Source organism: Rhamphochromis longiceps, linkage group LG3, assembly GCF_057381845.1.
Source record: "Rhamphochromis longiceps isolate RC_006_pf linkage group LG3, R_longiceps_female_GT1.1, whole genome shotgun sequence".
Classification (NCBI taxonomy): Eukaryota; Metazoa; Chordata; class Actinopteri; order Cichliformes; family Cichlidae; genus Rhamphochromis; species Rhamphochromis longiceps.
The window spans coordinates 62818154-62835899 of NC_140559.1; the positions used below are offsets into that span (position 1 = coordinate 62818154).

The window sequence follows — 17746 nt, forward strand, 5'->3', positions numbered from 1 at the left end:
CAACAACTGGACACACACCTGCAATGCTCTTCATGGGATGAGATCTGAGATCACGTCTAGATTTGCTGAAACCAGACATTCGCAAGGATGTCCAAGATAAACAGTCTTCCATGGTGGAAGCAACAAGAAACAAAACCAGGTTCTTCAATGTTGGACAAAGAGTTCTCGCCAGAGACTACAGAGACCCAAGTAAGAAAAGGCAGTCTGGCACGATTCGTTCACGGACCGGACCGCTGATATACACCATAAATGTTGGAGCCAAATTAGTCTGGCGTAGACATGTTGATCAGATTCTAGATGCAGAATGTCACGTAGTTCCAGAGCAACCTGAGAGGACACATCTACACCTCAAGATTCAGAAGAGTTTGCCCTCGCTTCACCACCTGAGGTTCAGGGTTTACGTGAAACCACCAATGTTCAAACACCTGAACTTTCCACACAGAGCACTATGGACTCTGACCAAACAGGCAGACGTTACCCTGAGAGAAATCCCAGAGCACCTCAGAGACTGAACTTATAGGTTTCCAGTTCATTTTGTAAGGAAAGCGGTTAAAATGTTTAAGAGGAAACAACCTACCTATATGTTGTAAATCACTGAGTAGGTGTCATATTTCAGTTTAAGTACAATTATTGGGTTACGGCATTTACCTGAAAATATCTCGATTGTTTGATACTTAATGTGTTCATCAAAGCTGGATGGGAGGAGCTGTGATGTATTTAGTAAAATCAGTCTATATTTTGTGGTAAAGTAGAGAACACCAAGCGTGGTGCATGTGCGCATTGATATGCCTGTGCCTTTCCACAACAAGGTTAATAAAGTAAGTTACTAACAACCAAAAATGTGTTGTTACTTTACCAGTTAAGTTATAAGAGAGAACATAACAAACTGGTTAAGATCCTGGATTAAAGAGGGAATGGGAAGGGAAGAGGAGTACAGAGGACTGATTGGTCGGTTCGTGAGGAGAATCACCTGAAACTGAATGTGGCCAAAACAAAGGTGCTGGTGGTGGACTAATTGTAATTTAAAATGTGAAAATTTTAGCTGTCCTCCATCATTCTCCCTGAGGAGTCGAGTTACGGTGACTTTGTATCTTCTACAAGAGACGCACAAGAGCAAGTTTAAAAAAAAACTGTAGAGGAAAATATGGCAAAGTCCCAAGACTTACAAAAGGAAGCTTATGCTAGACGAGTCCAGAAGTACAGAAACCTTGTGTACAGCGTTGGAGATGAAGTTCTTCTCTTGAACATGAAACATGGAAGGAAGGGAGGAAGACTTGATCGAGATTTTTCAGGACCCTACACCATTCAAGACATCGCTGGCAAATGTGTGAGATTAAAAAACACAGAAGGAGCAACTTTAAGAAATCACTACAGCATTGACCATATCAAGCCGTACAGAAGAAGCCACCATGTAAATATCAGTGACAAGTAAAAATGCCCAACTCGCAGTCAGACAGTGAACAGCAGCACAGACCTGAAGATGCCTCCCTGCCATCCTACTGCTAACCCTCAGTGCCAGCAAAGTCCAGAGGATTCATTATGCACCCAAAACGGCTGACACAAGGAGTTTAATTGTGTTCCAGGACCAGAAACGCGTGAACAAGAACTTCCCTCCCAGAAACAAAGCTTAGAAGATGAAGGTGACATAGTGAACAACTCTTTTTGACCAGTTGGTCATTTGTTGCCAGTTTGGCGTTGCAACTTAATTGACTGTTGCATGACTTTGTTTGCATTTTGCAGTCTTCAACTCATATTAGATGTAAAGAAACGTGCACTGAGCTTGTGGAAGTCTGGAAATGGATCTGCCTGTCAGTAATTTTCTCTTTTGCCCACCCGCTGTACCTTTCCTATTTCTCTGCGTGTAAATGCATGCCTATTGTATTGACTTTTTCCTGTTGTGGCCCGTCGGCCTTTACCAAGCGTATCCACTAGAAATCTCATGCATGCCTGAGCTAACTTATCATATTTTTCTTTTAGTAAAGAGGCTATGGCGTGCAAAGGATACTGGGCGCTTGGAGGCAGCTGTTGGACCATACAAGTTATTGGATTCCTCTTTTCGAACACTGCAGGGGTCACGGTGGCTTTCTGATGAGGTAAGAGAACTTATCATTATTGATTCTGATTTCGAGGTTCTGCTCCTTCTGAAGCATTTGCAGTGCAGAGACCATTAATAGTTTAAAATGTGCGAGTAGGTGGGGGGTTTATATAGCAAAACTCTGATAAGGTTTCACCCATTCACTTCAATAGGAAAAAATGTTATCAACCACAACACAGATGTTGTGACATCATAATACCCAGTTTCAGTATATGCAGAAAGAACCTTTATCAGCAATTCTATTCCTTTAGATGTTTTTGTGTACAGCACTCAAGCAGTTACTTCAAAAATTGTTGCTGTTGTTGTATAAACTCAGATTTTTCAAAACAGGTCATTGATGCATATCTGCACCGTGTTATTGACAGACGAAAGGTAAGTAAGAAATGTCATTTACCTACTAATTTTGAAATTAAAAAAAAACCCTATTTACTGTTCTATAACATTTTTGTATACTTGTGCAGAATGCTGCACACCTGCTCTGTTCAGTAGTTGCAAGCTCGTTGTTTTCTGGGCAGTTCAGATGCCTCAACTGGTATGTTGAAAGCTCAGAAGTGGTCCAAACAGTTGACTCCTTTCTGTTGCTGAGGAAAGAGTTCGGTTCCTTTAAAGAAGACTATATTTGAAAACACCCTGAGACGCATGGTACCTAAGTAAATCCAAATTACTCTGCACTTCCAATCCCACAGATGAAGTTCCCAGTTGAAGACGTGGCTGTGCCCTGTGAACTTTGGTACACACTGGATTCTTGTGGTATGTGTTCATTTTGTTATTAATTTGCATAATTTGTTGTGAAGCAGTTTCTTGCACAAAGTGTTATTTTTAAATAAGTTTTCAGTGGCACAAACAATTGTAATTTTTAATTTAACTTTTTCTTTAGATTGTCAACATTTCTGCACAGAAAATACTGCTCATAGACCCCATGGGAATGAAGGTGTTTATGACAGGAAAATTCTGCGCAACTGGAGGTATGTATGATACTGAGGTGTTATTCTTAGATTAAAAAAAAAAAATCTTGTTTCATTACAAACACTTTTGTTCAACTAGGAATTTTCTGAGGATGAGAGGGCATGAAGACACCATGGAGTGGCAGTTACAGACTATGCAACACAACAAGCGACAGGATTCCTGCAGTTGTGGAGTTTTACTGTTAAAGGTAACCCTTATTCAAATGATTCCATTTCTTGTTAGCTAGAATTAAGACTTTAAGTGAATTTAAGTGAAGTGAAAGTTATTTCGGTCAACAACAACAAAGATGATCATTTTACATAGAAGTACTTAATCATACAGTAACTGAAAAAGGAATAGGCTGAAGCCTTGTGGCTTATAATTATCCTATCCTTTACCTAATTAAGACTTTACATTCTAATTATGATCAATCTCACAGTTTGCAGAACACTACCTTGATTTTGGAGAGGTCAGTGAGGTGTCAACCACTACAGAGCCAGTTGTGCTGGAGCGAATGCAGATAGCTTGCACCCTACTTGAAAATCGAGGTAAGTCCAGTAAAGTCCTTATCACGTTAGTGCGTACTTCCAATTTAAATAGTGCTTTTCAAACAGCACAGTACAAATAGTGCTCTTCAAACACTTTCAGATAAGACCCTTCTCAAAGTCTAATTTAGACAAATTTTCCAGGAAGTATATTTGGAAAAAATGTACTATTATTTTTTAATTATTCAATAAATAATGTTTGATTAAAACCTAACTATGATTGTGTTTCAGGGAACGCTGAGGACTACTGCATTGTTTGCTCCATGTTAGATGCTAACGCTGACCGCAGCATGATTGAAATGGTAAAACAAAACAAAACAAAAGAAACACATAGTCTTAGTATCATTACTTGCCAATCATAATTAAAATGTTGAGTAATAGTATTCACCAAACAGAATATGAGCCATTTATTTTTCCTTTCCAGGTGCAGTGTGAATCTTGCCAAAGATGGGGACATTTTGCATGTGCAAAATATAAAGAGAGCAACCAAGAATATAAATGCCAAAAATGTAGCCAGAGTCAGACAGAGACTGTGCAGAGACTGTAGAAGGACAGAGCAGCAGCAGAGCAGTCCAGATACACTGATGATCCTCTGTCAGATCCAGAGGGACACACAGGGATGATGCTGGACTCTACATTGTGTCTGACAGTGGAGCTGTTCTCAGAGCAGTTCACTCTGCAGCACTGACAGTCATCTGCACTTCTTCTCATTCCTCTGTCAGTCACTGCTGGATGAAGCTCTCCTCTCCACCTCCCAGTAACATGGCCCAGTCAGAGCGTCTCTACACACAAGCTCCTGCTGCTTCAACCTCTCTGGATCATCAGGACACAGCTCCTCCTCTCTCAGCACACACACCGTCCTGTTTACCATCATCAGCTCCACCTGCAGAGAGAAGAAGGAAGAGCAGAGGAGATAAACGAGTGTTTCCAGAGACTCTTCATCAGCTGTCAGTCAGTGATGCAGCACATCCAGTATAAAGAGCAGCAGGGACTTCAGTGCTGGGACTGTACTAGGACTCATTGTTGCTTCACTTTTTCTAATCTTTGGATTTTTATTGAAGTTGATGAAAATGTTTTTCCCTCCTAGTTTGAGTTTGGACTTTCATTCATTAGAAGAACCTTGGTGTGTCCACTCTGAGCTCTGTAGGAACCCCAACAACAAGCCCAACAATCCAGATGGACGGTTCCAGCTGTTAACTGGAGGAATTCCATCCAAACATCTGCTCTCACTAAATTCTTCCTCACCTACAGACTGTGTTCTTCACTGCTTTAAACTTGGAAACGAATGCAGTCATTGGTCTGCGTGCTGCTTTGTTCAGAGAGCTGATTGGCTGTTGACAGTGTTTGATCAGAGCGTGTCAGCCGTTACCATGGTGACCATAAAGGTCAGAAACAGGAAGTGTTTGTGTCCAATCCTGAAGCCTGTCACCATTCTCCTCTCACAGCTTCACTGAGAAGCTGCAGCTTTACAGGAAACACTGGATCTTTGTTTCATACTGACTGTGTTTAGTACAATACTGCTGACAGTACCACCCACTCACTCCATCACTCTACTGACCCCAGAGTCTCCAGTCTGTAGTCTGGACTCTGCTGAAGATCAGACAGCTGCTTCACATCTGGATCCTTCAGGTTGTTTCCCCACAGGTGCAGCTCTCTCAGATGGGAGGGGTTGGACTTCAGTGCTGCTGCCAGATAATCACAGCTGATCTCTGACAAACCACAGAAACTCAATCTGTATAAAGAATGAAAGATGTAAGTTTATTAGACAAAGTGTGAGCTTGAAATCATTCAGTGTTTCATCATCTGTTCAGAGCTGAAGAAGGTTCAGAATGTAGAAGTTTAGAAAATGGAAACTCCAAACAGCTGAAGCCAACAGGAAGCAGCTTCAAACAGGAAACTGTGCAGAGTTTCAGACTATATGTCCTGATGCAGCCAGTTGGATTTTGGAGATTTGAATCTCTGTTCTGTGACTAAGTCCTTGAATCATTTCTTCCAGTTGGTCCAACAAGACAGACTAAGTGTTGGACATGTGTTGTGGCTCCATTAGGGGAGCTTCTAAATGTGATGTGATGGCCCCTCTGGGTCTGTCAGGTCACAGCACTGAAGAGAGCTCAAACTGGGCACACAGTTGTTCCAGTCTGGACCAAAGACTATATACTGGGACTGAGGGACTGCTTTGACTGCTCCCACTGGGACTTTTTAAAGGCTCATGTTCTCACTTAGATCATCGATTTCTACTTACATTTCTTTCTGGGAAAAATGGGGATTACTTTGGAAACAGGAAGTATTTTCCCCAATAAGCAGCCCTGGATTAGTAAATCACTCCAACATGTTCTCAGGCAGAAGAAGCTGTCTTGTTATGAGGGAGAGAAGAAAAAGATTGAGGCACAGAAACTTGTTGAAAGAGAGATAAAGCAGCTAAAATCAGGTGTAAAAGTAAAGCAGAGGATGAGCTGAATAAAGGACACTCAAGGCTGGCTTGGAAAGGAATGAAGTCCATGGTGGGGATGCAGAACAAGGAGCAAAGATGAATGTGATGCTGAATCAGCAGAAGACTTGGACTCATTTGATTCCAGCTTTGATATCATTGATTTCAATGAAGAGCTTTGTGATTGTAGCAAAGGGCTGGTAGCTCTGAGAGTCCCACTGATGAGGTGTTTGTGTGGAAATCTCTTAGTGGGACCAAAGAGAGAAAAAGCCCTGGTCCTGATGCTGTGGGAGGGAAATGATTGAAGTGTGCTGTGAGGAACTGACTGGGAGATTTTCACACATTTTCCAGTCCTCCTTGGAACAACAGGAAGTTCCCAGCATATGGAAACAAAGGTTAAGTGTCCTATGGCACTCAGTGATGATGGTGCTGTGGCCCCACCACCTCCACCTCTTTGTAAAGGAACTAACTGTAATCTGAAGCTTCAAATGGAACTAAGACTTCCTCCACTAGGTGGCAGTGTCTGATGAGAAAGTGTTAGTGGAGCTGGCCTGGAGTCAGAAACAGGAAGATGCAGGATTTGGGCTGAAATGGGGGAAAGTGGTTCGCACTAGTGCCTTAAAGCAAGAAGGTTGTAGGTTGAAGCTTGTTGGCCTTTCTGTGGAGGTTGGATGTTCTCCCACAGTCCAATGAGATGCTGCTTAGGTTCATTGGTGCTTCTAAATTGGCTGTAGGTGTGGATGTGAGAGAGTGCTTCTCTGTCTCTCTCTGTTGGCCCTGTGATGGACTGCTCACCTGTGCAGGTGGACCACGCCTCTTGCCCTATGACAGCTAGGGCACAGGCTGCAGCCCTGTGAGCCTAAGCTGAATAAACAGTTAGCAAAAATGATCCATAGATGGCCTGAAATCCCCCAGTTAGCAGTTTGGTAGATAGCTATGACATGCTAATCCCATCCAGCAGCTGTATTCTACCTGTAAGCTGATCCCTGCTGAGCCAAAGCACTTTTCATATACAAATTACAACCTTTAATAGAAACCTATTGGTCAGCATCTTATTAGCCTGCTGTTAGCTTCATTCCACAGAAAACTGAGAGAAACTAACAAAGTTGATAAAGAATAAAGAGAAATGTGCTGATTTAAAGCCTTTGAAGTGCTTCAGATGATCTCTGTCCACTTCTGTCCACTCATTCATTCATGTAAGCTTTCTAATGCAGCTTTGATCTTCACAGTCTGCTTCATGAAACTCATTCTAACCCTGAATGTCAGAGTGTTCCTCCTTCTCTTTCCCATCATTCATGCTGGCAGTGGAGGAGATTTGGATGTTGGACTGTGCACAACTTTCACATCATATTCATCTCAGCACAACTAAAACATGCTGACTGACCTCAGAGTTTCAAGTCCACATCCTGGACTCTCCAGGAAACCACACAGATGCTTCACTCCTGAATCCTGCAGGTTGTTGTTGTAGCTCAGGTCCAGCTGTCTCAGATGGGAGGGGTTGGACTTCAGTGCTGCTGCCAGATAATCACAGCTGATCTCTGACAAATCACAGCTCCTCAATCTGTATAAAGAATGAAAGATGTAAGTTTATTAGACAAAGTGTGAGCTTGAAATCATTCAGTGTTTCATCATCTGTTCAGAGCTGAAGAAGGTTCAGAATGTAGAAGTTTAGAAAATGGAAACTCCAAACAGCTGAAGCCAACAGGAAGCAGCTTCAAACAAACACAACAAGAGAAAAAACTCTGAATGTTTCACGTTAAAGTCGTACATTTCTCACAAAGCTCATATATGTGACAGACATTTCATCCCATGTCAGTTTGCCTCATCCTGGGCCGGATTATCCAGCACACACTCTGACCACAGGCCCAGGGGCCACGCACAGCTGGGCTCCATCCAAGAGACAGCAAACAAACCAACACAATAATAAAAAGCACCATGTGATCTTCTTACATCTTCAAGACAAACATAGTAAAAACATGAGCATATTTGTTTCCTGATAAAATGATGTGACAGGTAGAACAGAGTAAAGTGGTGGTGTTACAGCCTTTCTCCCCTCTGCTGCCGAGGCTGTTAGTCTCTCCCAAACTCAGCTACAGGACTTCCAAATGAATGAAAGCAGCAGAAGTGGCTTTACAAATGAAAGAGGAAGAGGAGAAGAAGAGGAGAGGGAGGCCACCCTGACCATCACTCCAGCTGAAAACATCACACTTCCATTAAAGTTGGTGAGGAAATGTTGAGCAGGATGAGCTGCTGGCTAATCTGGAGGCTGTAGCAGCAGCTCACAGTCACAGTGGATTTCCACTCATGAAAAAGCTCTGGCTGCTTCATTTCTCATCTCATATCAGAGACTTTAATGCTTCACTGAAGCTGTACTGTGATGCTTCCATATTCCAGTGAGGCCTCCATAATGATTTCAGCTGTTCTGTACACACACTGTGTGCCCTGTATGGCTCAAAGTCTCTGCAGCCTGTTTTTATCTGCTATCATCAGATCTTCATCATCCTCATTCACATCCCTCACACACTCTACAGCCTCATCAGCACCGACTTCATCTTCACTGACTGATGGAGCACAACATGAACCTGTGGAGGCTGAAACACTGTCCTGTCAAACATCTCCCCGTCACCACTCCACTTCTGTCAGCCTTTAAATGAACCCTGCTCAAGTCTGTCACTTCTGTTTGGAGCCAAAAGGAAAAACTGTTGTTCAGTCGTTTGGAAAGACAACATTTCTGAAAGCACTCAAACTTCTTCACATTTGTCTTCAGACACATCCTGAACATTTAGGAACTAAAGAAAGTTTCAAACATCAAAGACCTGAAATATAGAAAAACAACAACAGCCGCAGTCAGTGAACTCACCTCAGAGTCTCCAATCGACAGTTTGGACTCTCCAGTCCAGCACACAGAAGCTTCACACCTGAATCCTGGAGGCCATCATTCCAACTGATGTCCAGCTGTGTCAGATGGGAGGGGTTGGACTTCAGAGCTGAGGCCACAACTTCACAGTGAGACTCTGAGAGTCCACAGTGAGTCAGTCTGTGATGATAGAAAATATAAAATGTGTTATTATAAAAGCAGAAAATCTGCATTATAAACACAGACTGAATGTATATGAAGACAAAACAGAGTGAGGTCATAATCTGATGAATCTGCTCTTCACATCTGTGCTTCAGCTCCTCTTACTGTGTTTGACATGACACAACGATTGAGTCTCTCTCAGACCTGCAGACTTTTAATGAGAATCTTTGTTTGGCTTTAATCTGCAGATGAAGGAGGAAGATGGTGTCACATTTAGGCTTCCATAATGTCCACAGTCTGTCACTGAGATCTGATCCAGAGTCAGAGTGAAGACACACATTTGGACTGTTTCCTGTTTTGACTCCAGAACATTTTGAATGAGTTCAGCTCAGTGAAGAGTTCCAGCTGGAAAGATGATCTCTGTTTGCTACCTGCTGTCAGGTACGACTGTTCACGTCCACACGCAGGAAAAACCTGCTGACTGTTACCAAACGGAGCAGAAATCTCATCACTGGACAATAATGATGAATGAACTCAGAGCTGCTGATATCAGATCTGATTTCAGGGGAACTAAACACAGAAATGATTGGCTCATTTGAGCTTTCTGAGCCATTATCTGCTGGTGTGTCGCTAGTTGGCAGAAAATGATTTGTATTCTTGTTCAGGGCTTCAGTGTTTATGAGTCCAGATCCAGGTGACAGCAAGTCAAAATGATGTTACCTGTCTGTGTCCAGCAGCAGCCTGTATTCACTTTGAATATTGTTATAACCTGACATGGATCAGTTTGTCTTTGATTGGTTTGTAAATGTCACTGTTTCCATTGGACCTGAGTGACGTACAAAGACAGAGAGGGAGAGAAAGGAGAGAGAGGATGGAGACAGCAAAGAGAGAGCAAACACAAACAGGTGAGAGTGGACAGGTGACCAAGGTCAGCAACCAATCAGAGAGCTTCTGTTTGACCCACAGTCACTGATGATGACTGCACATAACCAAGCAGTGTGTTACTCTGATATCAAATATGGATCCTGCTCTTATAATAATGATCATCAGATGATATTATTGTGTTATTTTGTAGCTAATACGATGTTTGTGTGATTATCAGTGAAAGAAGCAGTGAGGAGAACAATGTTCTGGACATTTTCCAGTCTGGTTTCCGCAAATTGCACTCCACTGAAACCGCTTTGCTTAAAGTGTCTAGTGACATTCTGATGGCAGCAGACTCTGGAGAGTACACTGTTCTGGTTATGTTGGATCTCAGCTCTGCTTTTGATACTGTTGATCACAGCATCATGATAAATAGGCTGAAGGACTTGTTTGGGATTACTGGCGTTGTTTTAAAATGGTTTATGTCATATCTATCTGAGAGATCCTTTACTGTCTGTATAAATCATGTGCTGTCGGAAACATCAGTTCTGTCTTCTGGGGTACCTCAAGGATCTGTTTTAGGTCCTATTCTCTTTTTGCTGTATATCCTCCCTCTAGGCCACATTATCAGATGTTACAATAACATTTCTTATCATCTCTATGCTGATGACATTCAGTTGTACTGTTCTTTCAAAGCTTCTGAGTTGTATAAATTGTCTTGTTTAAATAATTGTCTGTCAGAAATCAAACAATGGTTAAATGACAATTTCCTTCAGTTAAATGCAGATAAAACAGAAACTTTGATTATTGCACCTGATCACATGCTCTCAGAAATTAGGCAGCATATCAGTTTTTTAGACCCTTCATTTCAGTCGAGTCTCAGAAACTTAGGTGTTATATTTGACAGTTCGATGTCTCTTGAGAAACACTCTAAACAACTTGTCCGGAACTGTTTTTATCATCTAAGAAACATTTCTAAACTCAGGCTACTGGTGTCAAAGGCAGAACTTGAGATGATTATTCATGCTTTTATCTCTTCTCGTTTGGATTATTGTAACGGTCTTTTTACGTGTCTTAACAAATCAGCTCTGGATCGCCTTCAGTCTGTACAGAATGCAGCGGCAAGACTTTTAACTGGTACAAACAAGAGGTCACACATTACTCCAGTTTTGGCTTCTCTTCATTGGTTGCCTGTAAATTTTAGGGTTCATTTTAAAATTTTAGTTGTAACTTTTAGAGCTCTGCATGGTGAAGCTCCCCAGTATATCTCTGACCTGTTGAAACCTCATGCTTCATCCCGAGCACTTAGGTCTTCAGGTCAGAGGCTACTGGTGGTCCCATGTACTAGGTTTAAAACACGTGGGGATCGGGCTTTTCAGACACTGGCACCTAGGCTGTGGAACTCTCTGCCGTTGTCTTTACTACTGTGTCTAGACTCTACTGACTCCTTTAAAAAGCAGCTGAAGACATTTTTATACAAACGGGCTTTTAATTAATTTAATTAATTTTAACTTGTATGTCTGATCTTACTGTAAAGCACTTTGTGATTTTTATCTGTGAAATGTGCTATATAAATAAATTTTACTTACTTACTAGGATGGAGAGAGAGAGAGGACAGAGGGTGAAGTTAGAAACACTAAAAGGATTTTTCATGGATTTCATGGATGATTTGAGTGATTTCCAGCAGGACACTTAAACATGTCAGTGGACGTCCTAAAGAACATATTCACTGATATGAAACGTGTCATTGAACAGGATTAATATCAGTGGAAACATGGTGGAAACAGCTGTGACTGCATGGATGTGACACACTTCAAATCTGTTCTCCACTCTTGGATTTGGGATCCATGGAGCTGCTGCTGAGTCTGTACAATAAAGGAATGGTGTGGAAGGTTGCAGCGTACGGACACAAACACTTTGTGGTTACAACCTGATTTTATTTTCAACATTAAACTACTAACCTACACTGATCAATGATGTTAATGATCACATCTGGACTCACCCAGCCTTTCTGCAGTTCCTCACAGCTGGAATCAGTCTCTGTCGTCCCCGCTCTGATGTGTTGTACTTCTGCAGGTCCAACTCACCCAGAACCTCCTCTGACATCTGCAGCATGAAGGCCAGAGCTGAGCACTGGATCTCAGAGAGTTCCTTCTTTGATCTGTTCTCTGACTTCAGGAACTCTTGGATCTCCTGAAATAATGAGAGGTCGTTCATCTCCATCAGACAGTGGAAGATGTTGATGCTTCTGTCAGGAGAGATTTTATCACTGTTCATCTTCTTCAGGTTGTTGATGACTCTCTGGATGGTTCCTGGACTGATCTCTGTCTGACCCAGCAGACCTACTAAGAGTCTCTGGTTGGACTCCAGACAGAGGCCATGAAGGAAGCGAACAAACAGGTCCAGGTGGCCATTTTTACTCTGGAGGGATTTCTCCATGACTCTCCTCAGAAATACATCAAGTGATTGGAGATCTTTGTTATCAAAAAGATTGAAAATCATCTTGGTGAAAGATTCTGATTTTAGAAACATCTTCAGCACCTTTGTCTTCCTGGTGGTGTGACAGTGGAACATGTAGACAGCAGCCAGAAACTCCTGAATGCTCAGATGAACAAAGCAGTAGACTGGTTTCTGGAAGATCACACACTCTCTTTTGAAGATCTCTGTACAAACTCCTGAGTACACCGAGGCCTCTGTCACATCCAGACCACACTGCTCCAGGTCTTCTTGGTAGAACATGATGTTTCCTTTCTCCAGATGTTCAAACGCCAGCCTCCCCAGCTTCAGAAGAACTTTCCTATCAGCCTTCGTCAGCTCCTGTGGACTCGTCTCACGTCCCTCATGGTACTTGTTCTTCTTCCTCTTTGTCTGAACCAGCAGGAAGTGTGAGTACATGTCAGTCAGGGTCTTGGGCAGCTCTCCTCTCTGCTCTGTAGTCAACATGTGCTCCAGAACTGTAGCAGTGATCCAGCAGAAGACTGGGATACTACACATGATGTGGAGGTTCCTGGATGTCTTCATGTGGGAGATGATTCTGCTGGACAGCTCTTCATCACTGAATCTCCTCCTGAAGTACTCCTCCTTCTGGGCGTCAGTGAAGCCTCGTACTTCTGTTAGCCTGTCAACACATGTAGGAGGGATCTGATTGGCTGCTGCGGGTCGGGAAGTTATCCAGACGAGAGCCGAGGGAAGCAGATTCCCCTGGATGAGGTTTGTCAGCAGCTGGCTGACTGATGACTTCTGTGTGACATCAGACAGCAGCTTCCTGTTGGTGAAATCCAATGAAAGTCTGCTTTCATCCAGGCCGTCAAAGATGAACAAAAGCTGAGAGACAGCCAGCTTCTCTGCTGTGACCTTCTGTAATGTTGGATGGAAAACATGGAGCAGCTCCAGAAGACTGTACTGCTCATCTCTGATCAGGTTCAGCTCCCTGAATGAAAGCAGAACCACCACACTGACATGTTGGTTCTCCAAGCCCTCTGCCCAGTCCAGGGTGAACTTCTGCACTGAGAAGGTTTTTCCAACACCAGCCACGCCGTTGGTCAGAACCACTCTGATGGGTCTCTGTTGGTCAGGTAAGGCTTTAAAGATGTCCTGGCACCTGATTGGAGCGTCATGGAGGGCGTCCATCTTGGAAGCTGTCTCCAGCTGCCTCACCTCATGTTGGGTATGAACCTCTTCACTCTGTCCCTCTGTGATGTAGAGCTCAGTGTAGATGGTGTTGAGGAGGGTTCTACTTCCTGTTTCATCACTTCCTTCAGTCACACGTTCACATCTCCTCCTCAGACTGATCTTATGTTCATCTAAAACCTCCTGCAGACCAACATCTGCTGAAAGAAAGAAAAACAATGAGACTAAAGAGAAAGAAAACTCTTCAATGTCTGAACAACACAAGAAGTCCAGTTTTCAGAAATGAGTCCATCAGCAGACAGATGTTCAGTCTTACTTTGTACACAGCTGCTCTGACTGGCTGTCTGCAGTCCAGCGCTGCTTCTGGATCTTTCTCCACACTGTGCAGAAGCTCTGATGGTGACACAGAAAAGTCACAGTGGAGATACTTCTGTCCACCTTTGATTAGACTCATTATAAAAAGGAAACAAAGTTTGAACACAGTCATGTTTCCAGTTCACTGACTTACATTTATTCCATGGACACTCACTCTAACCTGAACCACAGCTACAACCCAACATTGTTGAGGCCTCATCTCCTCCTTTCCTGACTGTAGAGGTTAAATATGCAACAACCAACAAATAAAAGAATTTGGTTCATTTCAAAGAAATTCACACGGTGACCAAGTAAAGTAACCGTAGTAAAGGAGACAACATCCCGTTGATGGTGGGATTATTTGAAAGATTTGCTTTAGTCACGTCACCAAATGCAGTTGAACCACCCGTGGATCCATGTTTGACCATTCTACCACTCTGAGCTCTGCTTTTGAATCATTTTATTATTATCATCATTCATTTATTCATTCTTTGGAGGGGGGCTATTTCCTAATGCCGCCCTAATAAGCTGATGTTCAAGGGGAAATATAACAGAAACTCTTTCAGTGTTATTCATTAATAAATTAACAGATAAACTGTGAAGAAGAAACAAACTGAGATTTAAAGGAGAGAGTGAGAAACTTGATCATCCATCCTCATAATACATGTTTATCAGTATCTGCTGTGACCATACTGCAGTAATAACTACAAGTCTACATTTCTGTGACTGTTGATCAATCACAGCACGAATCTGAGCTCATCTCTGCACACAGAGCAGCTTCAGCTCTGGGATAAACTGCTCGCTTCACGTCCTTCTCAGCTCACAGACACTCATCCTCATATTTTCCTTTAACATTTGATGGTATAATTCATCTGAGTTTACACTTTATCTGCATAAATACAGAAAAACAGACCCAAACACCAGAAACCATCAGTTTCACCATGTAGAATATATTGTTGTTTCCTTTTAATTCAGAGAAAAACTCTGATTTTGATTTTCTCTGTTCTCTTTGCCACAGCCCATCCCAGCAGCAGCTGAAGCAGCTGACTGTCACAACACTGAATAACACTTTAGGAGGAACGTCTTGATGCATTCTTAATCATCCAGGAAAGTAAATCTCCAAAAGTTGATTCTGTTCATCTGGACGTAGAGTAAATGTGGTTATCCCAGCTGGACTTTTGTCAAAGCTGGGATAACCACATTTACCAGCCGCTGCTTAAGCAAAAACCTGTAGTGATCCCGTACGTGTCAGGAGTATCGGAGCAGTTGAGACAGATTTTTTCTAAACACTGGGTCTCTGTGGCTTTTAAACCCCAAAACACGCTGCGCCAAAAACTGGTCCACCCCAAGGATCAGAGTAACAGAGTAACATAGTGTACGCTGCTAAGTGCAGGAGGATTGCCAGGATTTATATATCGGGGAAACCAAACAACCTTTGGCTACAACACAGCAGAGCCACCTCGTCAGGCCAGGACTCTGCAGTCTATTTGCACCTGCAGGCCAGTGGACACTCTTTCAATGATGAGGATGTAAAATCCTGGACAGGGAGGAACGCTGGTTTGAGGGCGGAGTCAAGGAGGCCATTTACGTGAAAAGGGAAAGACCATCTCTGAATGGAGGAGGGGCCTAAGGGTACATCTGTCACCATCTTACATGCTGTGATTGCAGCCATTCCCCAACTCTCTGTGAATGGGACTCATGACCATTGATCAATGGTTGTTGATCAATGGTCATGAGTCCCATTCACAGATTCACACACAAATTTGCATAATTAAGATTAAGGAACTGACCTCCCAGCCCATTGTTCCTTCAGTGGGCTGGTTTCAGTTATTATTCAAATGTCCTGTTTATAAGATTGGAAACCTGCAGTCAGCTAAGACTGAAGGAGTCACCTGGATGATGACGAAACGTTTCTCCCACAAAATGCTACGTCCAGATGAACAGAATCAACTTTTGGAGAAAGTTGAATCAGTATTTCAGCTTTAAGAGGGTATTTTAACACAAACATCAGTCCTTCTACTTAAGTATGTTTGAAACTTTGTTTAATCATCATTTTTAATGATCAAATATAATTATGTTTGTTATTTGTGGATTTTAAATGTCCTTGACAGAGACAGATGATGATCATTATCCTGCACTGTGGTCTCAGGTTTGGTCGAGCTAGCACAAAGAATGGCTATGTTGAACTTCCTCCTGGGATCTACACTAAGAAGTGAGTCCAACATTAGCAGGGTCTCTTTCCTTTATCTGGATTCACTTTAGCATTCACAGTCACGTGAAGCTTGTTATTAACTCGATAAGTCAACCCAGGGTTTCAGCTGAGCGCTCACATGAAACACATGGTGTTGACAGCATCTGATCAATCATATTCATGGAGACGTGTATCAGCAACAGAGCAGCTGAGTTTGCAGAAGGAAGTCAAACTAAACCACAGGAACAATATGAGGAGATTACACACATAATAAAATACTAGCAGTAACACAGCTGCTGCAGACAAATCAGTCGTGTGATCGTGTGTGAGAGGAGAAGGACTGTAAAGGAGTTTGGTGTTAAAAGCTCTGTATGAATGTGGGAGACTTTGAAGGGCTTTAAAAAGGCCAATATAAAATAAAAGGCAGCAAAATTGCTGAGTGTGAAAGTCACCAGACTTATCAGACCTCTGTGATTAAGACCTGTAAGAACACCTGTTTGTACTTGTTGGCATTATATCAAACACACACGTATATTAAGCCTTTGTTTGAACTCTGGTTGAATTTGTTACTTTCAGACTGTGAAACATCACAGAGGCTGCAGCTGCAGATCTTTTATTCACCTGGAAATTTACTTTAAATGTTAGATGGAAAATGTATTGCTCAGTTTAACCAAAGTAAGAACAAGAATCCATAAACCTTCATAAAGACAAACATCTCCCAGAACATTGAGCTGCTGAAGTGTCACTGAAGGGACAAACTATTTGTCCTCCTCCATCCAGCAACACCTGAAACACCTGAGTGGAAGCTCCTCCCTACACTGTGTTTGAAGCAAAGCACAAAGGAGACACCTGCTGGAGCAGCTGGAGTCCTACAGACACTCAGCCTCTTCACTACACAAACACCTCCTACAACATCCACTCTTTCCACTCTGACTGCTGTGTTTGTGGAAACACTCCAACACACACCGCTTCACATACCAACATAGAAATGTGTGTGAAAAAGAGCTGAGCTGATATTAAACATGAGGATTTATTCAGAAATACAGAGTCAGGAACAACATCTGGACACACATTACCTCTCAGCAGCAGAAGAACAGCCTTTAAAGTCTATAACAGCATCCTTCGAGTCGTTGCTCTTTAAGGAAACACAGCTGGGTTCAGGTCCAGGCTCTGGATTAGTTTCAGGGTTATGTCCAGCTGAGCCTGGTACGCCCCACAGCTCTGGGCTTTAAAACAACACACACAGAGGTATGAGTGTGAATAATGATGGAGCAGTGATGTGAGTGCTGAGCTGTGACATGGAGAAGAGTCATGGACAGTTAGAGATGGTCATCTCACCTCTGAGCTTTGGTCTGGCTCTCATGTTCCCCACACAGAGTGCTTTTAGAGGGAGGGACTCCCTCCTCTCTGTCCTCACACTGATCCATGCTGCTCAATTCACATCAGCTCACACACACTTTCTACCTTCACCTGCAGAGGAAACACAAATCATTCATGTGCACATCAATTGAGAGCTGCAGAGGTCGTGTCTGATGTGTTGGACTAACATCCATCTGAGACGCAGCTTTCATCAGTTCACTACAAAAAGTGTCACAGAGCCCAGTTCAGCCTCCAAATCCTCCATTACTGTAGTCCTACAAAGCAGCAGGTCAAACATGGCTGCAGAGAGCAGCTT

The 17746-nt window shown here is 42.7% G+C and overlaps 3 protein-coding genes across 4 annotated transcripts in view; 1 reads left to right on the plus strand and 2 right to left on the minus strand.

Moving 5' to 3' along the window:
* LOC146675664 (uncharacterized) overlaps positions 1–17746 on the plus strand; it is a 300511-nt gene that overhangs the window by 33166 nt on the left and 249599 nt on the right. The gene's annotated exons all lie outside the window — the stretch shown is intronic.
* Positions 4015–17746, minus strand: part of LOC146675665 (ribonuclease inhibitor-like) — a 44029-nt gene continuing 30297 nt past the window's right edge. The window contains exons 2-3 of the mRNA XM_085400667.1: positions 5144–5317; positions 4015–4468 (exon numbers count right to left, since the gene is read on the minus strand). Coding sequence (XP_085256793.1) covers positions 4459–4468; positions 5144–5317 — 184 coding nt within the window. The 3' untranslated portion in view covers positions 4015–4458. The remainder of the gene's footprint in view (positions 4469–5143; positions 5318–17746) is intronic.
* Positions 8870–13755, minus strand: LOC146675666 (protein NLRC3-like). Of its 2 annotated transcripts, none has more exons than XM_085400635.1 (2): positions 11899–13755; positions 8870–9050 (listed from the first exon to the last, which is right to left on the minus strand). In XM_085400635.1, exons 1-2 carry the CDS (start codon positions 13524–13526, stop codon positions 8870–8872), a joined length of 1809 nt encoding a protein of 602 aa, XP_085256761.1. In that variant the 5' UTR covers positions 13527–13755. The 2 variants fall into 2 exon arrangements, with proteins under 2 accessions (XP_085256761.1, XP_085256762.1); XM_085400636.1 differs by lacking the exon at positions 8870–9050 and adding an exon at positions 9719–9858 and having other exon boundaries at positions 11899–13665.

What these genes read in the sequence shown, in the direction of transcription:
- LOC146675666 (XM_085400635.1), bottom strand. Translation starts at nt 13,526, where the DNA reads ATGGACGCCCTCCATGACGCTCCAATCAGGTGCCAGGACATCTTTAAA. An exon ending in AGGAACTGCAGAAAGGCTGG is followed by an intron (nt 9,051 to 11,898) that starts GTGAGTCCAGAT and finishes CTATCATCACAG; the next exon opens with ACTGACTCACTGTGGACTCT.